Source organism: Meriones unguiculatus, chromosome 5 (genome assembly GCF_030254825.1).
Source record: "Meriones unguiculatus strain TT.TT164.6M chromosome 5, Bangor_MerUng_6.1, whole genome shotgun sequence".
Lineage (NCBI taxonomy): Eukaryota > Metazoa > Chordata > Mammalia > Rodentia > Muridae > Meriones > Meriones unguiculatus.
Window position 1 is genome coordinate 121,479,121 of NC_083353.1, and position 25,139 is coordinate 121,504,259.

Consider the following 25,139-nt stretch of genomic DNA (forward strand, 5'->3'; position numbering starts at 1 on the left):
ACTGCGTGGAGGGATACAGTCTTGGCTCCTGACTGTGGAAGCAATGTCACCAGCCTTATCATGCTTCTGCCATCATGCCTTCCCTAATCGTGATAGACAAGATCCCTTCTGTAACCATGTGCAAAACAAACCCTTCCTTCGGTACAGAGATCAGTGACACTGTGTTCAGTGAGGGACATGTACCAGATTTCATGCTCTCTCTGATGAATGAGTAACAGACAAGAGAGTGGTGAGACTGAGAAGCGATGGTTAATTTTGAGGACATCCTCCTCTTAGTGTCCCATCACTCTGGCTCACCAGCTAAGCCCCAGCAATGAGCAGTGTATGCTAAGGATGAGCTGACCAAAAGGTCAGGTGGTCTCAGGGGGAAAGCCGGGCTCGCAGATGATGCACAACACTAATATAAACTGAGGACTTAGTATGCATGAAGTACAGTTCTGATCACTTGACAAGTAATAAATCTTAAATCATCACAGAAGCTAGCAGGTGGGAAAAATTTCAACCCCGACTTTGCAAACCAGGAAGGGAGGTTTTAGGAACCAAGGAACCATAAAGCCTCTTGTTTTGTTTTTCTCCTTCCTGTAGCATCTGCCTAAAAAGTTTTGGAGGAAAAGTAAACAAAAGGAAAAAATGTGACGCACTTATGTGAGTGTCACCCAGGGGTAACGAATGACTGGGAGCTTTCTGGAGTTTTTATCAGTGCGGTTTTAGAATAGTGGCTATCATGGATGGAGACCGTGATTGCTCATATTTCGAAAGAGCACACAAAACAAATGCTAATTCATTTGTGGCTTTGGAATGCAATCTTCCACAGGCTCCAAGCTAAGGACATACCATTCTCCATAGTTCATTTCTAAATCAGCTGTTAAGAAACACTAACACACTTCCCCATGAAACAATACTGCAAATGGTTAGCTAATTAAGGGCAATTTAATCCATCAGAGAGCAGAAGTTGAGTGTTAGTACCAGCTTGTGTTCCGGGAGCATTCATCCTTTAATAAATGTAGGCAGTCACTGAGAGCAGTCCTTGCCTTCAGAGGGTCCAGCCATGGACTTGCTGTCAGTACTTAAGCCCATTTCCCAGGCAACTGTGATGCCTTATTCAGTTCTGGATCCCAAACCACACAGTCCCTGTTCTTCTACATGGGTGTGTCTACAAAATCAAAATTCCTCTTCTTTCCATTTGAAGGGTCTCAGGTTAACAGGGAGATGATCTGGAAAGATATCTTACTGACATAGGAGTAATTCCATCTTCCCAATATAAATGCTCAGTAAAATGTATTTTAAGAGACAGTTTAGGCTTGTTTTGCTTTAAATAAAGATTTAAACCAGAATTTTAAGTGCACAAAAGCATCAGTGATGGTGGGTTTGGTTGTCAGTGTGGCTGGCTTTAGAAGGGCCCAGAAGAGTCAGTCCTAAAGCAAATATCACGGTGTGCTTATACAGCGTTTGTCGAGGGTTAACAAAAGGAGGAAGACCCTGAACCTCACGACTTCTCTCCTGTCCACCATGAGATGAACCATATGACATATCCCCGCTACCATTATGTTCTGCCATTAATCACATGGGACCGACCAACCAACCAACCACACACACACAGAGTCCTCTGTAAACCAGGCATTTCGATGACGGCTATGCATAGACAACCACAACTGGGTCGTTTATCCCCTTGAGAGCTCCTTCCTGGTACACAGGGCTACCGGATGAGGAGTGCTTTTGGAGCACTTCCAAAGAGGAGCTGAAGCCACCTTACAGGCAAGGCATGGTGGTCTCTGCCCAGCACCTCACCCCCAGCCAATGCTCACCCCACCAAGGTGGCAGCTCCCTCACAGCAAGGCCCCTTGCTGCTCTGCAGGGTGTCCAGCTTGCAGCATGCCCAGCTCAGGATGCCAGGCTGACGAGTATGCTTAAAAGCCTCTTTTTTAATGATTTGGAGCTGACAGGCAAGACCACAATTCCAACTCAAGAGGAGCTTATGAAGTGCTGGGACAAGGTAAGACGGTCAAAGCCACCAGTGACTACCGGGGAACCAATCACCCTCTTTATGCACCGAGCTTGCTCCAAACAAATGAGTGACCCAAAGGCCCGGGCTCTCTGCTGGTTAATCTCACAATGGGAGATTCTGAGGTTCTCTGTTTGTCTGTTTGTTTTTGTTGTCTTCCTTACGTGTTGATCATGCCTCTGGATGGGAGCTTATGTTTACCCTTGCTGCAGCTGTTCTTCAGTTGGATGTCATGCTGTGGCTGATCAAGTATAAGGAGACCCACGATATACTGAAAAATACACTTATGGTTGTCAGGCCAGAGGGGCATGTAGGAAACACATCTTCCTGCCCACATTGTTTATATTCCAAGCTATCCCAAATTATGTCCAGCCCTGGGATGACTTCCCAGATCAGGGCTTAAGCTGCAGCAGGGTGATGGAGCACTTCCTTGGACCTGACTGGGCCTCTGAACCTTCTCAGCCTTCTCCTCAGAGGGTCAAAGCAAACCCTCTGGCCACAGCCTTTTTTTCAGCAGCTACCTGGTCAAGAGTGAGCTGAAGGCTGTATGTTTTTCAGATGTTGGAATTACAATTTGCAAAAGGAGGCAGGTGACACGCTCTCTTGCCTGCTCAGAAGGGCCTGATTGGCAGAGAAAAAGAGGCTTGTACATAATTTGCTGCAATTAATTTAACGTGCTTCTTTAAGGATAAAGGAACAGGCAGAAGATTGCTAAGTGCTCAAAGTCAAAGCCACATGTGCCCTCTGCAGTGTGTGTGGTGGTGGTGGGGTTGCAGTGATGGGTAGGTATGCCTTGTGAAGGCATCTGAGGAGTGAATAAACCCTGTTTGTTCCGCTGTCTCCATTCCCTAGGCAAGAATAAAGAAAAAAACACATTCTCCAGACATTCTCCTGCCTGCGAGGGTCCTGGCCTGCAACACCCTGCATAACACCATCCTGTTAGCCATCTTGCTCAGCCTGTCATGGGGCGACATCTTCAGAAATTTCTGCCTTCTTTCTTCAGTACCAGGTTAAAAACCCAGCTCAACTTTATGTCTAGTCCAACAATGGCTGAGTCTTGGCTGTCTCGGGGTCTCTTGGCAATCAGTCCTTACAAAATATTTCAGCAACTTGTACATCACTAGGACTGTTCTCTGGGGCTAGTGAGCAGCGGGGAGACATGTGAGGAGGTTTTACAGAATTAAGCATTCATTGGGGAGTTTAACATCAAGGTGGTCTTCAGCCTTAAGTACTTGAGGGCGCCTTGTCACAGCACCTCAGAGACAGTAGCATTAATCCATCCTTTATTCTTTATCCCTCTCCTCTGGTAAGGGTGGAAGGGTAGAGCAGGGGGCATGGTTTTCCTCCCCAATTTCCTTATTTTTTTTTTTCCATCAAAGAGAAGCCTCCTGAGCGGGATCTCTGTTCTTAAATAGATTAAGAACAGGAGGCATTGGGTAGAAGAGAGTACGGTCTTTCCTGCCATTCAACGTGACTCTGATCCGAAAAATGAGAAACACGGGAAGAGACAAGATGCTGTGCACACAGATGAAGGGCAAGGCCTGGCTGGGAAGACTCCAAGCCTAGAGTAATCAAAGGCCCAAACCACCTGCTGTGCACCTAACCTGGGGTGAGATCCCTCTCTGTTATGGTGTTAGAGTCACTGCTTTGAGATTCAGGCCAGAGAGTATACGATTGGCCTAGTATAGGGTATGTTCACTAAATATGATCATGAGGTCAGAGAAAAGTGAGTTGGTTTGGCCCAGTTGGTCCTAGTCAATATCTATAAACGCACATGAATTCTGCGATGATTGATCCTAAATTCTGGGCTCTGCAATGTGTGTCAGGCAGGAGTGACAGAAGGTGAAGGTGATGAGGAAAGTGCTTCCCCATGAGCATTACAGGTGTCTGATATTTATTTACTTCCTGCCGAGAAAGTTCAAGGGCTCCCCAGGGCTGCTCTCAGAGTGAAGATCAGTCTATGGACCTCAGTACAGCTGGCCACTCCATCACTCCCAGCACCTTTCTGTCGAATGGCAGTGCTCACATCTTTCTGCTTCGAGTGCCTCCTGTTGGCCTGGAAGCACTGGGGAGGATACCCTGAAAAATACTTCCCTGTGGCAATTTTCTCCCTAAAGTAGCTTTGGTTTTCTGGGATGTTCACTGCTAGGTGTAATAGGAGCCTGGGGCTGCTGGATCCAGACAATGGTACAGAGTTTCTTCTAGTGAGAAGGGGTTTCAGGTGATTGTCCTGCTGTCTTCTGCTGGGAGCCCTGCTTTGCTCTGACAGTTCCTTGGTAACGTGTATGTGTGTATACACACACAGGCCTTTCATCTTCTCATTCAGTACTGTTCAGATTTTTTTTTGTGTGTGTGACAGGGTCATTCCATGGCCTAGAACATCAGGCTGCCTCTCCAGTGCCGGGATTGCAAGCGCATGCCACCATGCCTGACTTTCACATGTAGATTTTGGGAACTGAACTCAGCTAGCTCTGCAAGTAAATGAGTTAGCTCTCCAGTGTAACCAACCAAGACCCAGTCTTTTGGCTCAAAATTCCTCTGAAAACTGGAGCAAAAACCCAGAACCCGCCCAGCTAATTTAGACTGTGGCTATAATTCTGACATCTATAAAGCCTGATTCATTCTAGAATTGATGCTTTTGGACACATATATGTTTTCATCCTACATCAATTTGTCTCAGAGGACTCAAACTTCGTTGCTCAGAAGGGAAACTCTAATCCTTAATACATTTTTATGTACAAACTGAGGTTTATTATGCTCAATCATTTGAGACTATAACAATTATTTTTAATTTTTGTTTTCGGTCAGAGAGGAAAGGATGTTGGGTGAACTGGCTTGTTTCCCTTTCATGTAAATAAACTTCAGAATGAAGAAAGTGTCTGTGACAGCCAGCTAAACCAAGCAGCCCTGTTTCCTGAGAATTGGATACTTGTCTATCCAGAAAGTCCAAGCTCAGAGAGAGACCAGAGGTTTCCCAGCTGGGTCAGTCCAAGCTAGGCCAGGAAGCACTCCACACTGAAACCACAAACACGCTTCGAGACCCCAGCAGGTCTCAGGGCTTCCAGCTTCTCCCACAAGGCTAGCAAGCACACATTGGCTTCTGCTTGCTTTGGCTAGGAGGGGGAGCTGCCTGCTATTGGTTTTGGGTTTGGCCTCAGTTTAGTTCAATTCAGGTGGGAAAACAGGGAACGCATGTTAATGCTAGTTTGCATAATTACTTTAAGAAAAAACACTCCAGCTTCTGAGAGCCCCTGGTCATCCAGTATCTTACATAAGGCTACCTTTCTAAAGAATAACTCCCCAGATTTAGCCTGAGATTAGGTTCAGATGGCCACCCACTCCAGCCTCTTCCTTCCTCCTCCTCTTCTGCTACCATAACCACTTTCTCCCCTCTGCTATCTCCCTTCCTACCTTTCCTCCCTTCTTCCCTCCCTCCCCATTTTTCTTCCATCTTCAGTTTCATTTCCTTTTACTTTTCAAAAGCCCAGCTCCACTAAAGTCAGCTGAGTGAAACAGAACTGTGTTCTTTTTTCTGGGTGACAAAGACCATCGACCTGAGATGACATGCTTCATCTTACATTCTTTATACATAGGAGACCTGCAATCTTCACACAGGTCTGTGATTACTCAGATGTGTGTGTGTGCATGTGTGTGCGCCTGTGTGTGCACGTGTGTATGTAGTGTGTGTGTGTGTGTGTGTGTAAGTGTAGTGCGTGCAGGCATGTGTGTGTGTGCATGCATGTATTTCTGTGCTTTGGATAAGAAGGGGGTTATACGCACCTAATGACCAAATGAAGTTTCCTCCAGGTCTAGGAAATGAACTAAATGCCATAAACCAGTATATGAGGAAAGTGTATTGATGACAGCTTTTACCACAAAGAAAGTGTGAAGGTGATGCATCGCATAGAGTCAACCCATCAGTCACTTCTGACAACGACCTCACAGTGGACCTTGTGGAAGATTGTGCACAGAACATAAAGGGTGACAGTGGCATTAACCAGGCTCAAGGACACAACAAAAGGGAACACGCAGTGCCACTTAGGGTCCTTCCTAAAATGTACCAGCAAAGAGAAAGGCCTTCACAGTGTAGCACATCTCCAGTGGAAAGTAGATGGATTCTACACACAGGAGAATCACATCCTGGTGTGAGAAATGCTGGTTTCACAAGGATAGGGCCATATGGCTGAGTATAGGAGCTGAGACAGAAGAGAAGACCCAGTGTCCAAAGGGCAAAACTAGCTCAAAGTGCAAGCTTCAGAAGAAGCTATCAGCAACTCTGTGTTAGGTTCCTGTTGCTACTGTACAAGTGGCCTTAGGCATGAATGTCTTCCCATCAGTTCTGCAGGCTGCCAGCTGTACCATAATACTTTTAGAGGTCCAGGGGAGAGTTCAATCCTCACCTCTTCCAGCTTCTAGTGGCTCCAAAGCTTGCCTGTGCATGTCCCTTCAACCTCAATGACATTATTATGTAGCCCTCTCCTCTTCTGTGACAAAAAGCTCTGCAGTTTGCTTATAGGAATCACTGTCATCAGCTTGAGCACCCACCTCGACAACCCAGGGTGATTTCACTTCAAAGTCGTAGTTATGTCTGCAAAGGTCCTCTTTCTCAAATTGAGTGAGCATTGCATTCACTGGATATAAAGGTTGGGTTGTGGGTATGTCTTTTTGATGGTACCTTCCTTTTTCCTCCTCCGTGCCCTACTGGGACAGCGGGACTTGGAGGTGAGGAATCCAGGGTGAGAAGCGATTGGCTGCTAGAGGAAAGGTGATGTGTGGAGGGGCACACAGAAAACAGGAGCAATGAGTTTTGGAAGCGCCCGTGGCAGCTCAGTGTGACCGCTGCCTCACCTGCAGCCTGGGACTTGAATGTGACCATTTCCAAATCCCAATGGTGCTGAGGGACTTCCTGTCCCAGTGAGGATAGGCCCTGAAAGTAGGACTCAAATTTGTCTGCTGAGAAACACACAGATTCAGGCTTATGCAAAATCAAGGAAGTGGTAACAGCCAGCTGGCACTGACGGGCAGCCCTCAAGTTATCCAAGAGCTCCAGGTTTCCTCTGGACCCATGTGAGCACGGCTACTCTGACAGGGAAAAGAAAGGTTTGCAGTGGGATGGCGGGCCATAGAAAGCACAGGATTGGTTTGACAATAAGGAAAAAAAAAAGGCAGATGTTCCTCCCCAGGCCCTGTGGATTCTGTACTCCGAATGTTCCCAGGATGTGAAGACTTCTATTCACCTGCCTTTCCCGAAAGACTTGTGCTGTATTAGCTTCTCTGAAAGCGCACGTTGCTAGATGTGGTGGCACATGTCTGTAATCCTAGCATTTGGCGGGTGGAAGCAGGAGGATCACAAACTCAAGGCCAGTCTCAGCAACGTAATGAGTTGGAAGCCAGACACATGAAACCCTGACTCAAAACAAACAAATAAATACTTTATTAAAGATTTTTAAAGACAGTTAAAAAAAAAAAGCCATTCTCTTTGACAGCCCCAGAGGACTCATATGCATGGCTCATACCCTTGCATTTTGCTCAACTACCTGGATGTCCAACCTGGGCCCTCATTGTTAGTGATTTGGCTCATTAGTCATGCTTGAAAAACTGCTTCTACTAAGCTATTCTTAGCCCAGTATTCCATGATTTGACCAAGATGGTCTCAGGCAGAGCCAGGGTATAACAGATCTGGTTTGAGGTTAGCTGTTTCCTGCTGGCTTTCAGCCTAAAGTTAATAGAGCAAGGAAAATACATTTGTAGGACGGGAATCATGGCCCCATTTCATCACATAAACTCAGTGGCATCCAGTTGTTTCAGGAGAGTAGCCCTATAAAAATGCTCATCAGCCAACTACTGTCCATCAGGTTGGTTTGTTTGCATGGTGACTTGAAAGTTGTGTGCTACTGTTACTATAACAGAACACTAGAGACTTGGTGATTTATAAAGAAATTGATTCTTCACTGTTCTAGATGCTATCAAGTTTGGGATATGTTATCAGTGTCTGGCAAAGTCCTTCTAGCCGTCAAAACACATCAGAGAGCATCATCTTCTGAGGAAGACTTTGCCATGACAGAAGAGAACAAGAATGCCAGAGCAAGAGAGCTGGGGAAACTGAACTCACACTCACAACAAAGCCAGGCTTACGGTAACTAAAACACTGCCAAGATAGTGACACTAGTCCATTTGTGGGGGCCAGAGCCCTTATAACCTAATCACATTTTAATCAGCTACAGTGTCAATTAAATTTTCACCTGAGTTTGGTGTAGGACATCCAAACCATATTACCTACCTTCATGCCAAAAAGAGAAACAACAACTTCCAGACAGACCCCATGAAACATCCCAGAAACGCAGTCCTCATTTATGCGTTCTATGGCCATCCTCACTGTCCTTCCATTGTTGCCTGCAGGCCTTGAGGACACTGCGCCAGAGCAGAACACTTGCCTGTGAATGTTGCATGGCCAAAGGCTTGCTGCTGTCTGCATGGATGAGCAGGTTGTCAATAGAGCTTTTCTAGCCCTTTCAGGAGATAAACAACAAACTGTACTCTGAGGGTACCCCAGTGGTGGTAGGAATGTGTGAGGCGGAATGCAGCCAGAATTCCCAGGGAGCTCCGTAGCCACGTAGCCAGCCTGTTGTGGCCTCAGCCATCTCCCTGCACGTTTCCTGAAATCCAATGTCATCGCCACTACCTCCATCAGTGACCCTTCTCTCTTTTGGTATCACCACCTGCTATCATCCAACAACTGCTTAAAGGTCAGGGTCGCTTTATGCCCAGGCTAAAGTCAATTTGAAGGCCATTAGCCTTCCCAAGTACTGGAAATCGTTGTTATTGTCTATTTAAAGGATGCCTCTGAAAGATATATCAAACAAGTGCAAATGTTAGAATGCTATCTAATTATTATGGCTTAATTAATTAGATAGTTTAATTTTTAGTGCAGGGAAACGATTTAGCTTGTTAAACTTTGATAAAGGATACGGGGGAGGTAGGGAAAGGGTGATTAACTAGAAAAGGCACCATGTTCTAAATAGTGTGGCATGCTGGTGGGGGCGACAGGCGGCTGAGAATACTGGAAGGGCAAGTTACTTAACCTCTGCGCTTCAATTGCCTCATCCACAAATAAAGATATTAACGACGCCATTACACAAGACGGTCTCTGCAATGTGTCTGGCATTATGCCTGGCTTAAAAGGAGCCGAAAAAAGTGTTAGCCAAGATAGTGCTCAAGTCTCATCAGTCACAATAACAGTGGTGATCTTTGTCAGCAGAAGTAACAATAGTGGTGATATAATGTGTCCCGAGAAAAGCTGGGTTAAGTGTGCCCAAAACAGCCAGTTAATGAAAGGGTAGAGAATTAAATAAGAATTAACTAGAGCAGAGAAAGAGTTGGCCATGTGAACTGTTGTGGTTAAAATGTGAAATAGTCCCATTGGATCACTTGTTTCAACATTTGCCCCTGTGGCTGGTACCATTTACTAAGCGTCTCAGTGTTTCTGGATCCTCAGTAAATGGTACCTCCTTGGCAGAAATGAGTTGTTAGGGCGAGGCTTGAGGCTGTATAGCTGGACCCTACTTCCTGTCTTCTCTCTGCTCCTGAGTACAGTATGACAAGTTACCTCATCTCCTAATGCTTCCCCTACCATGACAGACTGTATCCCTTCCCATGAGGAATAAGCCCTTTTGTCCTTAAGTTTCTTTTGTTAGCTACTTTGTCACTGCAATTAAAAAAATAAACTAATATATTAATCTTAATCTGTGTTATAACTTTGCCTTGGATTCTCCACAAGGTAAACATCCCAGGAGAATGGTTTTAGAATCAAATATTCCGGGCCTGTCACTTGGCTCTGTCACTTGATACGGGTGGCTTCAGGGAAGTTTCTAAGCTTCTCGGGGTGGCAGTGTCCTTATGGGAAAGGGGAATAACCACCCCTGGACAAAAGATTATACAGAGAGCACACACACACGCGACAAAGATAATGTACCTAGTACCCAGCAAGTACTGGTGGGTGGAAGTCTTTCCCCTTCACACTATGTTTGGCAGACAGGAAAGTGGAACGTCCATCTGGAGAGGTGGGAAACACAAGAACAAGTACCGTGGGCTCACTGTGCAGAGAAGATTCTAGAAACTTCCTTACACCTCCTTCACACCTGCGTGTCTGAAGGAGCGCACAACAGGGCTGTCGGGAGGCGGGCCCATCCACATCCAAAGACAGGGCACGCAGCAGGGCAGCACAGAAGCAGGGGTCCTTATGGGTAACAAACGAAACCTCAGCACACACTTCTGCCCTGCCCAAGTACTGAGAACTTTTTTTTTTCCCCCTGAGACAAGGTTTCTCTCTGTATCCTTGGCTGTCCTGGACTTGTTTTGTAGACCAGGCTGTCCTCGAACTCACAGAGATCTGCTTGCCTCTGCTTTCCTGAGTGCTGGGATTACAGGCTTGTGCCACAGTTCCCGGCTGCGGACTATTTTTTAAGCTATAAATGTCAGAGCTACAGATATCTTCCTATTGCCTATTGTGGCTCTTGGATGTTTATCATTTGAGTTCAATTACACAGATCACATGTCAGCTGATAGAACAAGCTTCAGAACCCTTCTCCACTGTAAATGTTACTTTCCTTAATGGAAATGTAATTTCATTGAAAAAAAAATCTTACAAATCATCTCATTTCTACTCTCAATAACATTGTTTCAAGGCATACATTATTTTCCTTTCCCTAAATTAAATAATATTCTTCCTCACACGTGGTGCCATGCCAGTCCCAAGATTTTGTTTTCTCTGGGTGTTTTGAAGTAAAGCTAATATGAATTTTGACATTTTAAGTATACTTTCAAAACGCTCTCCTCTGATTTTTGTAACTCTTCCTGACACTAATATGCAGTCATATGTCATTAGTTACTTAAATGTTTTCTATAATTATGTAGATTCTGTTGACACTTTCTGGTAGGATGCTTGTAATTTACTATTTTGTCACCTTGTGATGTTCTGAAATACATCGAATAATCATTTTTAATCCCTTCCAGGTTAAGCAGCTGTTAGAGGCGCCTCTATATTGCAGCTTTCTTTCCCTGTAGTGCCACAACCACTTGGGCGCTCATAAATACGCGGGTTCTTTCTTTAGTCACACAGACCCTTTTTGTTGTTGTTCTAGCAATGATCAAATAATGTCACTTACTGTAGCATTCATAATCAGAGAGAAATACTACTATGTGCAAGTCTTGAGATTATTGTACAGATCATGGAAGATGTGTGACAATAAAGGCCTCAATGACTGTCGTGAAAGGGAGCCTGAGGAGCTGCCTGCATGAGCCCAGGAGAGTTCCACAAGTAAAGGTTCTCTAATCTGAGCCTGCTTTAAGTAGCAGTTTAGTGAGTGAGAACTGGGAAGAGAGAGTTCGCAGGCAGATAGATGTCTGCATGAGCCATGGTCAAGAAGGAGGCTACCTAGTTAAGGATACCAAAGATAGAGGATACAAGCTTTGGAAAAAGACACCCGAGAGCTGGCAGTCATTGATAAAGGGCATGGAGGCCACATTAGATGGAAAATCAATCACCTGTATTTATTATATGTAAAATTACTGATGTGGTCTAATTTCTTAGAGAATGACAGATTCACATTTTCTCTGCTTAGGATGGCCATAACAGAAGGGAAAACAGCCTCTGCACCCCCACTCTGCAATCTCAACTATTTTTAGTTCAAATAGAAACACATTCCAAGTTGTTTCTGGGTGAAATGAAGGTATCGGAGAGACGAATGCAGTGTTGGGAGCGATTTTCAGAAACGTCTGAAGAAAGCAATATGACAAACATGGTAGGTTATTGTCACGTTGCGACTGACAGTCTCAAAAAGGGCTGTGACCCATTACTCTGTCACCACATTGATGCATAGTGACATGAACTTGTTAAATATGGCCACTTCATGCTTGGGAATTTGACCCACTACATCTTTTTCAAATCAATGCAAGGTGACATGCTCCCATGATTTGGCCACATTTTGATGACACTGACAGTACCGTATCTCTGACAAGTCTATACATGACAGCAGAGCCTGGCGAGATTGTCCTACAGCCATCATTTTTGGTGTGTGTGGCCTACCTAGTGCATATCTAGTCCACCATCTAGTAAAGGTTGGTAGAGAGGTGGGATGAAAGATGTCTAACTCAAATTGTACTTAGTTCCATAATGACAAAGGATGCTGGTGATGGTAGCCAAAGGCAAGAAGAAGGTCTAAAAATGAATCAAGTAATAAATGGATTAATATATAAATAAATGTTTAATCAATTATGGGTTAGAGCTATAAGTAATGTTGTAGGAAGGGAGAAGGACATACAAGAAAGAGAAAACATTTTGAAATTAAAAAAAATAAAGCAAAATAATTTAATAATTTAAAGGAGAATAAAGCACAAGGGAAGATAAACTAAAACATGTAGCAAATCACGTAGAAGCAGTGAGCATTAATGTGTCTCTTGCACACAGACACTCACATATGCACATATACATATGTACTCACATCCAGTCAGGCATATGCACACAGAAAGCACCATAAAATTCCCTCAAGGAACTCTTTCTCTTTCTCATACACTTCTGAGAATTCTTGGTGAATGAAGAGTCGCAGGTAGAGGAACAGGCCCCTGAGCCTAGACAGTATCTCCTCCCAAGGACCGCCACCCATGTGGTAACGCATTGCCCATTGCTCTTAAAATACTTCTACCTCTACATTAGGGCTTCATCCTGGCAGTGGAAATGGAAAGCAACTTTCTAAATATTAAAGAAATGAAAAAGTAGGAAATGCGTTGTAAGTGAAAGAATTTGAAATGCTTTGGTCCCGCGCTTTCCCAGACACTCGGCAAACAGGCAAACACAGACTTTCCAGTCTTAGATTATCATGGTTGTATTTCCAGGGGACAAATCTCCGATGAAAATTGGTGCGCTTCAGGCTGACCTACATGGCCACACGGATTTAGAGCAGGTGCTGTACCCCTTAGCCTGGAAAGATGGAAACCAGCAGATATCTCCCTGCTTCTCGCCAATGCCAGGTAGGTGATGTGGGCACAGCCCACTCATCCGCACCACACAGGGGCGGTCATGCATTAAATCGCATTTCTCTTCAAGACACAATGTGAACAAACCTCCTGCCCAGCCCTGGGGAGGTGCAAGTGTGCAGAGAAACAAAGAGAGAACCCACAGCCAATCACCACTGGGAAGAAAATGAGGTGTAACGCTCCAGTGTCCCTAGGGTGGGTACACAGGGGCAGCCCTCTAATAACACAGCAAATAGGCAGCTCTGGGCTGAGAGGCCCACCCGGCTGCATCTAACAAGAGTTGGTCTGTACTCAGAGAAACTGCTAGCATACCAAGCCCCTTATTTGCAGCCCAGGGCGCCCTTGTGACAACCTTTTACGAATCAGAAGGCAAGCGTGAAGGAGTATTAATTCGGTAGGGAATCCAGCTTCTGTGCCCATGTCCCAGTTGAAGAGAACACAAGAAAGAGCCGTTGATTCTAAACATTTGGAAAATTACCAGGTTCGTGAGAACTTTGAGTATGGCTCAGGAAAGGATAAAGAAAGATGGAAGGTTTTAAATGGGTCTCTTACCTTCTTGTCACTCAGGCCAGAGACCTGGTCCACATACTCCTCTTGGATCATGAAGGCTGCTAAGTTGGCAGTGTAGCTGGCCAGGAAAATGACAGCAAAGAAGGCCCACACTGACACCATGATCTTGGACGTGGTCCCCTTTGGGTTCTGCACAGGTACGGAGTTGTTAAACACCAGACCCCAGAGTAACCAAATTGCTTTGCCGATGGTGAAAGATGGGCCGCCTGGCTCTGGTGTGATACAAAAGATGGGGAGAGAAAGTTAAGCCTGAATCACTGGATCTGTTTAGATCTACAAGTACCCAGAGATGAAAGTCCCTGGCAAGAGCAGGAAACCCCTCCACTGAGCCATTCTAATGACAGTGTCAATTCAAGAGCATGTGTCTCTCCTGGAAGCCTGAGGAAGGCAGAAGAGGATTTCTTAGAAGTAAAGTCAGAACCCTGAGGTGTGGGAGCAGTCTTTCTCCAACTAAAACTCTTCCCATCTTCATATATGAGACCATAAAGATCATGTGAAAATTAGGTTACAATGGTCAACATTGACCTTTTTTTTTTTTTTTTTTTTTTTCTTAAAATTTACCATTATCTACCAAGGAAGTATTTTAGCTTTCAAGACATCAGCAAGAATTGTGTAAGGCCCCTTTCTAACATTGCCATGGACCTCCATGTTCACTTTTACCGATTGCGGATGACTGAATGTACTTTTCGCTAAGTTTTCTTTAGCTTCTAGTCCTTTGCAGCTGATGTCTTTAAAATGACTCTGGTTCCCCTACTCCCTCCAATGCCAACCCTTCCCAACTGGCCTGCTGCTGCAGTAGGCATCTGTATAAGAAAGCCCGGAGAGGAGACCATTGACTCTTGGGCCTTAGCTGTTCTTGATGGATGTCCTTTCACCTGATCTTAGGGCACCCATAAATGATGGGTGACTCGTCTGCTGTCCCTGCTGGGTGAGGGAAAAACCTTGTGTGTTACTTGCATCTTTGTGCACAGTTCCACTGCAGAGATGATTATCTGCCCACAGAGGGTGTTTGCTGTGATCCTCACATGTGCTCAGCCAACTACATCATCAGGGACTGGGGAGGTTGAACTCGTTATGGAACTGTGCACAGACATCTGTGCATGTGGACTTGTTTCCATGCAACAGGTGTGTAAGTAGAAGGTTGTTTTCAAACCAAAGTTTTGCAAACTGTGCAATGCTCTAAGGAGACTTGATATTTAGAGTGGAACAGCGCTGAATTCCTCTGTAAAGAGAGAAGTATCCTAAGGTAACATGAATAATCATGGGCTCTTGCACTATGCCTGTAAATCTGGATTTTTATATTCTGTTTTCTACTTTTTTTCTAGGACGAAAAGGCATTCTCTGTTACTTTTGGCTCTTGCCAATGCTGATGTTTGTCTACACTGTTGGAGCTCCAGATGGTTCACTTACTAGAACCTTTCAGGTTAGAATCTAGGTCCCTGGTTCAGGCTAGCCTTTAGATAGGTGGATAATCAATGACCACACTATATTGTGGAGACATGTAAAACTCTGCTTTAGTAAATACACCAAAAAACAAGATAGGGCAGCATTTGGAAGTCCTCCGAATGAGCCATAGCTCTCAGTTTGGACTGTGAATCTCACCAGAGCATGAATGCCAAATTGATTGAACACTGTTGCCTGGTGACCACCTTAGAGGTTCTTATTAAACAAATTCAAAATGACTCTGGTTATGCTAATAACACCGAGTAAATAAGCACTAGTTTGAAACATATAGTGTCTAAGCCTAAGTGCCCTACATGCAATTCGTATTAGTGCCTAAAATTAAGAATCTGTCCTCCTGGTGGCGCATTCCAGAATAACTAGAATTCTAGAAGGAGAAGAGTTAGAAGTGGCTTAGTTCCTAACCCTGAGGATTTTATGAAGTTCTGCAGGAACTGCATATTTACCAGGTTCTTAGACTCCTCCAGAAGTCTGAGGAACTTATCCAAAATATCAAAAGTGCTTCAAACACGTTGCCAGTTTGCCCACATTAATGCTTACCTTCCCAGAAAAATGAGACAATTCTATAGTAGCTACAAGTGAGAACTGGTTCCGAGTGTTCATTTTATTTCAGGCATGTGACTTTTATACTCCCCGGGAGGCAGGTTAGGCCAAAGACGCACACTGTGGAGACCCTGTAACTCAGCAGCCACCCTTCAACTATGGGAAGCTGTAATGGCCACAGTAATCTTCATGTGTCCTTGGGGCATTCTAATTTTTCTTATTTCTACTATGTAGGTACAGTCTGCCTTTTCCCTCACATTTCTCCCAATAAACTGCCCATAACCTACGGTTTACAAACCAGGGTCCATGTGTGTGTTAACTTTATTAGCAGTCTTTCTTCTTAAGGATCCAGGGGGTTAAAACCATGCCTGGTTCTAACATGCACCAAAAGGGGACAAAGAGAATCCAGCACACATTTTAATGGCACATTCTAAACCATTACTATGCTGACAGCCATGAATGTTAATGGGTATAATGGCTCTGAGTTGTGAAGTAGAGGGGAGAAAGGTAGAGATGCAGGGAGTCCCGAAACCTTACCTCTGCCATCAGCTAGGCACCTGTTGTAACCCACAGGGCTGAAGTATTCAAAGACAAAGACAGCCACAGCAGAGACAATGAGCAGCATCACAAACATCATCACCCACACGTCAGCACTGAATGGCTCTGGGAAGGAAAGCAAAACAGCGCTCAGGGTCAAAACAGAGAACAAACAGCTCATCATTTCCATAATCATCTGCCCATGTAAACACCTGTTTTAAGAGGAGCAAGCCACAAGTGTGCCGGGTGCCCTCAAAGAGCCAGGGTTGAATCAGGGAGACACAAGAGATACTCAAGCAACCCATTCTCCTCTTGGATGTGTAAAGACCATTTTATTTCAAATACGTAAAGACCCCAACATGCCGGTGAGCCTTTCTGGGTTTATTGGGACAGTTTCTGTCACTCTTGGAAACATACCTGGATCTTTCTTTTTTTATTTTTCTTTTTATCTTTAACATTTTTTAATTTAGTTTTTTTTTAATTGATCACTTTACATCCTGATTGTAGCCCTCTCTCTGGTCTCCTCCTGGACCCACCATCCTTCCCTGTTTCCCTAATCCTTTAGCACTCCACCCCTACCAACTGACCCCAGCCTATCAAGTCTCATTACAACTGCCTGTATCCTCTTCCTCTGTAGCCCTGCAAGGCTTCCCTGCCAGGGGGAAGTGATCTAGGAACAGACATCTTAGTCCCTGTCAGAGACTGCCCCTGTTCCCCATCCTAGGGGACCCACTTGGAGACAGAGCTGTCTATGGGCTACATCTGAGCAGAGGGCTTAGGTCCTCTCCATATACGGTCCTTGGTTGGTGCATCAGTTTCCACAGCCTTCCTCCCCCAACCAGTCCCAGATTTGTTGGCTCTGTTGGTTGTCTTGTGGTACTCCTGTCCCCTCCTGGGTCTATCTATCCATCCACTCTTCCATAAGAATTCCTGTGATCTGCCCAAAGTTTGGCTGTGAATCTCATCATCTGCTTCGATCCCCTGCTGGGTAGAGTCTTTCAGAGGATATCTATGGTAGGCTCTAGACCTGTTCTTTCTTATTCAACCTCTTCCAATTTCTATTCTATTTGCTTTTCTGAATGAGGATTAAGCAACCTTCCCTAGGGTTCTCTTTGTTACTTAGCTTCTTCAGGTCTGTCGACTGTTGTATGGTTATCCTGTATTATATGGCTAATATCCACTTATAAGTGCATACCTGGATCTTTTAATGAATGATGTGATTGGAAGACGTGGATATGGCACAAGTAAATGATACCAAGCTGACTTGCTTTACCTCCTCATCAACATGGTAGTACCGTGAAGGAGAAATTAAAAAGCCTTCCCCAGTGCTTGTGATCTTGTAGACAAATTGTTGTAGGTACTGTTTTAAAGTTGAATTAGTGTGGTAATATTGTCATACAGAGAATAACTATTTTCTTTTGCTTTTGTGTCCACACACTACTCTTTTTTTTTTTTTTTTTCACTGGAATGGAATTTATTTTCTTTTGTTAATAATCATAAAATTGAAGAAAAAGAACCAGAGAAAAACTTTGAATCAGCAGAGATGTTGGATACAAAACAAACAATAAAAAGACAATTGCCAGTTGGAAGTTATCAAGGATTTCCTCAAACTTCTGGCTGAAGAAACACCTCACCTTGTAGGGTTTGCACCCAGACCCCAGTCATGGCACCCATATAATCTTATGGGGCAGATGGAGGACATTTGTGATTTCATGCAAGACTTAATATAGGTCATCAGAACTAAAGGTAGAGTTCAGAAATTGATCAAAACACTAGTGGTCAATTAATTTTAAAAGAAACCACAGTTCTGATATTTTCTTTGGACATAGAAGTTTGATCAACATTATTTTTCCTTTCAGTACTTTATTTATTTATTTATTTTTATTTTTTTTATTTTTTTTTATCAGTTACATTTTATTAACTCTGTATCCCAGCCGTGTCCCGATCCCTCATTCCCTCCCAGTCCCTCCCTCCCTCCCTCCCTCCCTCATCTCCACCGTGCCCCTTTCCAAGTCCACTGATGGGGGGGACCTCCTCCCCATTCATCTGATCCTGTTTTATCAGGTATCTTCAGGACTGGCTGCAAAGCCCTCCTCTGTGGCCTAACAGGACTGCTCCTCCCTTCGGGGGTGGGGAGACCAAAGAGCCAGTCATCGAGTTCCTGTTAGAAATAGTCCCTGTTCCCCTCACTTTGGGAAACCAATTGGTTACTGAGCTACCACAGGCTACATCTGAGTGGAGGTTCTAGGTTATATCCATACATGGTCCTTGGTTGAATGTCAGTCTCAGAAAAGACCCTGTGCCCAGATATATTTGGTCCTTGTGGAGCTCCTATCCTTTCCCCATCAGACTAACTCCCCTTCTTTCTTATGATTCCCTGTACTCTGCCAAAGGTTTGGTCATGAGTCTTTGCTTTGAAAACACTGCTAGTTAAAGTCTTTCAGATGCGCTCAGTAGACTCCTGTCATACATTCAATGCATATCCCATCTGTCTTTCTAAACGAGGATTGATCATCTTACCCCATGTCCGCTCAATTGATTATCTTTTTTAGGTGTATAGATTTCATTATGTTTATCATATCTTATAGGTCTATATAAGTGAGTATATCCCATGTTTGTCTTTCTCCTTCTGGGATATTTCACTCAGAATGATCTTTTCTAGATCCCACCATTTGCCTGCAAATTTCATGATACCGTCATCAAAACAAAACAACTGCCTACAGATTGGGAAAGAATCTTCACTAACCCTTTATCTGACAGAGGACTAATATCCAGTATATACAAAGAACTAAAGAAGCTGAAAAGCAGCAATCCAAGTAATCCAATTAAAAAATGGGGAACAGAGCTAAACAGAGAATTCTCGACAGAGGAATATCAAATGGCAGAAAAACACTTAAAGAAATGCTCATCCTCATTAGCCATCAGGGAAATGCAAATCAAAACGACCCTGAGATATCACCTTACACCCATCAGAATGGCCAAGATGAAAAACTCAAGCGATAACACATGCTGGAGAGGTTGTGGAGAAAGGGGAACCCTGCTCCACTGCTGGTGGGAATGTAAACTGGTACAACCACTCTGGAAAGCTATCTGGCGCTTTCTAAGACAAATAGGAATAGTGCTTCCTCCAGACCCAGCTATACCACTGCTAGGTATATACCCAAAGTTTGTTCAAGTACACAAAAAGGACACTTGCTCAACCATGTTTATAGCAGCTCTATTTGTAATAGCCAGAACCTGGAAACAACCCAGATGTCCATCAACGGTGGAATGGGTACAGAAATTGTGGTATTTTTATACAATGGAATACTACTCAGCAATCAAAAAAGGAGGAAATCACACACTACTCTTAGTGTTTGTCTGGCCTGTATTTATTTTTCTAGCCTACTTTGTTGTGGGATGTCATACTGATATCATTAAGCTATAAGAATGTGAGTCAATCATAAAAACAAAACAAAACAAAACAAAAAACAAAAACTATCAGGCCATGGTGCTGCACATCTTTAATCTCAGCTCTTGGGAGACAGAGGCAAGTGGATCTCTGTGAGTTTGAGGCCAGCCTGGTCTACAGAGTGAGTTTCAGGACAGCTGAGGCTACACAAATAAATCTTGTTCCAAGAAACAAAACAACCCCAACAACAACAATAACAGCAAACTATCCATATTGAGTATCAGTGTCCACAATAGTGGAGATTTTGCAAGTAACAAGGGAATAGGCATAGTTTATGAATCACAAAGCAGCTATAATCTGTCTCTCATTACTAAACAGTGGGGTTGATGGGCTAAGGCTAGACAAGAGAGCAAGACTGTTCTATGCATGTTTTATTTAGTAGCTTTCATCATATTTGCTAAATCTATTCCGGCTGAGTTAGATCTCTGTTGCTTAGATGCACTCATATGCTGAACACTACATTCCAAAAGCCATCTCCATGATGCCTTAGACATGAAAGAATGATTGTAATTCTATCCCATGATACAGTGCCCCTCAACTATGTCCCAAAATAGTTCTGGCCTTTTTAGCTGTCACATCACATTGTAAACTCCTAATAAGTGAATTAACATGCTGTTTTCCCCTCCTTCCAAGTCATTAATAAAGATGAAGTTGAGAGAGGGAGAAATTGGCTGAAAATTAGAAAATATATTTCCCACTCTGAAACCTACTTTATTATTGAACTTCCAAAGGGATTATAAAAGCCTGGGTCACTTAATCAATTTAAAAATACCCTTAACAAAGCCCCAGAGCTTAACATACCAACTGTGAAATGCAAAGCTTTTCAGTGGCAGCAGGGGCTCAAGCCCACATGGTACACTTGAGTCTGTTTCATCTGGTGTGAGGAAAACCTCCTCCATCCTTGACTATAATTGGTGAAAATCCTACACTGGTTTCATGCTTTTCTATGACTGGCCAAGAACTGAATGAAAACTTTACATCTGCGATACCCCCTGTCCCTCCCCTCCCCAGCCTCATCTAGCTTAGGGCAATTTCCTTCAAATTTACCAAATATCATTATTGATCTTTATAATTTATAAAGGACTCCTCCATATAGCATTATTTATAATCCTTTCAATGGGCCTTTCAGTATTTTACAGAGGAGAAAATTAAGCACAAGAGGTCAAGGTTATTTCTATGTTCATACTCAGAAAGTAGCAGTCATTATGAACTGAGCATACCTGAAACCTTGCCTAACATTGTCCTCAACATTATGTTGCCTATTTGTCTCTGTTCATCACAATGGCTCCAGGTTGCAGAGTGGACTAACACAGGCTACGATGACTACCACACATGGCTTTATCACAGAACTCCTGGAAAATGCTTAACTCACCCAAGATTCCAGTGCCTAACTAGGAATGGAGTAAACATCGATAATTTCATATAACCAAAGCAACTATCCATGGCTGGTAGTCAGAGAATGTTAGCATCCGTTTCCCTTATAATTAATGAACCACTCCTTTTCCAGACACTCACAGAAAGAAGACAGTCTGTTTAACATTTCCAGAATTCCAGGTCTAACTAGCTGTACTAATAGAATTAGAATTAGAACCTACTTCATGTCTCCTAATGTTTCAGTCTTCCTTATAAAGGAAGCTTGCAAGTAAGTTAAATCCAGAAGCTACAAAATGAATACTTCAATATATACTGTCTAGTAACATTTCATGTGAACTAGTAGAGCCAGAATTCGGTTCATCATGAATAAGAACGCTGGCTATGAAACTTAAGTAACATATAGAAAAGTTTTATAGAATCTATAATTCTACTTAGTAGTACCTTAATCAAATTAATTCCTCACATACAGAGTTTAAATAAAGCCTAGCCATTGTCTTTTCTACTGTTCCCATTTAAAAATGTTCTTCCCCTCAGGGTGATGGTGAGAGTCCAAAGGCTTACAGCTTGTTTATAACCAGACCAGCTTCCAGTCTCCTAGCTCAATGTTCTGTTTTCAAGGTGACATTTTATTTTCCAACCCCTGGCTCCATAGCCCCTGAAAAAAAATGGGGTATGATCTCACAAAAGACCTCATCTAGTGGAAGCCATGGCCTTATCTCACCCAGTCTCAAAGAATATCTAACACTTTTTATATTTGAGTGATGCTAGAAAGTGGGGAAACAGAGGCGAATATTAGAGAAGAAGTAGAGAAAGAGGGTAGAAGGAAACATCAGATGAGCTCTGGCTAGCAAAATCTCAGGAAATTCTTGTAAAAACAGAAAATGTTTATGTGTATGTTAGTCCTATGTTCAATTCCTGAAGATAATTAAAAAAATAAACAGGTCTTTTGATGATGGGGTGGTTTGAATGAAAATGTATTTGTTTGCTTAGTCCCCGGCTGAAAAACTGTTTGAAAGAATTGGGTGTGACCTTGTTGGAGGAGGTATGGCCTTATTGAAGGCGGTGTGGCCTTATTGGAGGAAGTGTATCACTAGAAGTGGGCTTTGAGGTTTCAAAAGCCCACGCCAGGCCCAGTGGCTGTCTCTGTCTCTATCTGCCTACTGCCTACGGATCAGTATGCAAAGCTCTCAGCAACTGCTCCAGTGCCATGCCTGTCTGCTTCCTGCTTTGATCATAATGGACTAACCCTCTGATTTTGTAAGCAAACCCTCAATCAAAGGCTTTCTTTCATATGAGTTGCCTTGCCTTGGTCATGGTATCTCTCTACAGTAATAGAATAGTAACCAAGACTGAAGATACCTAGATTCAGAAATTATTACTAGAAGTCTCAAAAGTCAACTAACTGCGATGCCACATTTTGTGGCAGAGGAAAACATAATCCCAGGATGGAGCAACTTTTCTCAAGGTCAAATGAACAAGTGTTGAAAATGGAACTAAATGGGGGCCTCTGATGACCATTCCATCAGTGTTTTCTTGTAGGGCATCATACCTCCCTGATTTCTGGGTGTTCTTAATTTTTTTTCTCATACTTGTTTCTTATTCCATCTACTTGCCCTTGAGTCCATTTCCTGTCGTCAGTAAACATGTGATTTACCTAAGAAGGCAGAAGGTGACACAGTCCCGTTGCTGCGTGATACCATGACACTGATGCCAGTCTCTATGAAGGGCACCGAAAAGTCGACCACCTCTGACCGTTCTTCATTGATAGTTAGTGAACCCACTGCCATGTAGGCCCTCTTCATGACCACCTGATGAGAAAGGCACAATGCTCCAGTTAGAACGTTCTGGAAGTCAGGTCCACCACAAATGAAATTCTCATGGCCCAGCAATAACCTGAGCACCATCCTCTAGAATACCATTTCCCTCCCTGCAGGTCTGTTGCTGGCCTGGAGCTCACCAATTCGGCTAGACTGTCTGGCCATCAGGCCCCAGGAATCCTTTCAGGTACTGGGATTATAAGCACATGGGTTCTGGGGCTCAAACTCTGGTCCTCATGATGATGAGGCAAGCACATTCCTGGCTGAGTTATCTCTCCATTTCTCTAATTACTATTTTACATTTTGTTAAATTCATGAGATAAACCCTTAAAAATATTTAAGCAAAAACACAAGTACACAGTGGAAATGACCTTGTCATGACCTTGCCTACTGATACTGACCTCACCAATCATGCCATTCCAGGTCCCATTGATTTTCTTTCCATGCTTGCCATTGGTCACCAGGTAAAGGTCATAGGTGAACTTCACAGACTTAGAAATTTTCTTAAGGATATCAATACAGAACCCTTTGCAGCATTTTTTGATGTAGCCTGGTTCCTCATCTGTTTTATTCCTACCCAGTTAAAGAAACAAACAAACAAAGCAAAACTTTGTACAAGAAGAGAAAAATTACTTTTTTATTAAAATTCCAACTTCAACCCTCACCCCCACAGAACAGTTTATTCCTAAGTGAGGAAAGAAATTAGATCTAGAACTCTGGTGTTTTTAATTATCTCAGTATCCTGAGCCATATCGTGGCACAATTTTTAACGTTCCTTTGAAGTATAACATAGATGAGGAAAAGGCATGAATCCTTCAGGTTCTGCTCAATGAATTTTTCATTGAGTTCATGGTTTTAATCAAAACCTGAATTTAGACACAAAATGCCTATCAGACCCTGAGGTACTCTGCAGTCTCCCTTTAAGATGCTTCATGTCCCATCCTCATCAAAGAGTATTGTTACCTCCAACTTTTGACACCATAAATCAAGTTAGAATGGTTTCCAAATGTAGGTCTAATTCTCAAAATATTTCCATACCCCAGAAACTTAAACCCAGTACACTTGAGTTCCCAGGCACTGAGGCTGGGCACATTCAAAGGAACCTTAACTCAGCAATCATTCCCTCAGGTCAGCATTTTAGATGGAGCCACACTCATCTGATCAAAGCTCCCATTGATCCTGCAGCCCAATGACAGCCAAGAATTTCACAGGGTGCCTGACTCCAGGTCAGCGGGCAGCACCTCTGACTCTCTCCCAGGCCACCGAGAACCATCTATCTAGGGAGTCGTCATACTCAGAGATGATGCGCTTCTGGCAGGGGACTGTATTCCTCATGCAGGTGCCACTGAGAGGGTCCACACTTTCCACAATGACAAACGGCGCCTCCTCCAAGGTCACGATGCTCAGATGGTCATCCTCTTGCTCTTCAGTCTCAGGACACATTCGAGGCCACACGTAGTATTTCATTTGCAGGGACTTGTCTTTCCATTTCCCCACCTGCAGAAAGAGAACAGAGGACTCAGCAACCATAAGCCATATTCCCTTAGTCTTTCCCAGGCCTCTCTAAAATGTCTGAGAAACTGTTAAGCCAGGGGAAACCATCCTAGCATACAGCATAATGGAGAGGATACTTTCTAATGCATATGCTGAAAATAAAAGGTCTGTTTGTCTAACACTGCAGTTCTCAACCTTCCTAATGCTTTAGTACAGTTCTTCATGTTGTGGTGACCACAAATCATATTCTCACTGCTACTTCATAACTGTAAATTTGTTACTATTAAGAATTGTGATGTAAATACCAGCTTTCTGATGGTCTCAGGGACAGCCCTGTGAAATGTTATCTGACCTGACCCCCAAAGGGTCATGACCCACACGTTGAGAACTGCTAATATAAGAGAAGTAACCCTTTCATTTAGTTACCCAACTTCACATACTCAGCTTTGAATGAGGACCAACAATGGTCTGGGCACCACCCTAAGCCTTACAGCTCCTGTATCAAGGGCTGTGAAATTCTTGACTTTCATGGGGTTTGTTTGTTTGTCTTATTTAACTATAATAAAAAAAATCACAATCTTGAGATCAGCAAAGAGTATTAGGAAAGTTAAGAGAATGCCTATAGCAAATGAGCTAGCTGGAAGTGCTCTGAGTTGTAACAGAAGTTCACTGGAGAATTGTTCACAGAACTACGGTCCTCTGATTTGAAAAAAGGTAATGTTGGTATGAATGAATACAGATACTGCTTGCTTGGAGAAGGGAGCGTGGTTGGGCTGGTGACAACTGCATATGTCCCTGCTAGACTAAGAAGATGCCATGGGATGGAACAGATAAGTCTCTCTGTGAGAAGCCACTTGGG

At 43.5% G+C, this 25,139-nt stretch overlaps 1 protein-coding gene across 2 annotated transcripts in view; it reads right to left on the reverse strand.

The window, feature by feature from the left end:
• Positions 1-25,139, reverse strand: part of Grin2b (glutamate ionotropic receptor NMDA type subunit 2B) — a 461,400-nt gene that overhangs the window by 41,944 nt on the left and 394,317 nt on the right. For both annotated transcript variants that reach the window (XM_060384309.1, XM_060384310.1), the window contains 5 exons: positions 24,081-24,283; positions 23,188-23,359; positions 22,624-22,777; positions 16,145-16,270; positions 13,586-13,815 (listed from right to left, as the gene is read on the reverse strand). In XM_060384309.1, the coding sequence (XP_060240292.1) occupies positions 13,586-13,815; positions 16,145-16,270; positions 22,624-22,777; positions 23,188-23,359; positions 24,081-24,283 (885 nt within the window). The remainder of the gene's footprint in view (positions 1-13,585; positions 13,816-16,144; positions 16,271-22,623; positions 22,778-23,187; positions 23,360-24,080; positions 24,284-25,139) is intronic.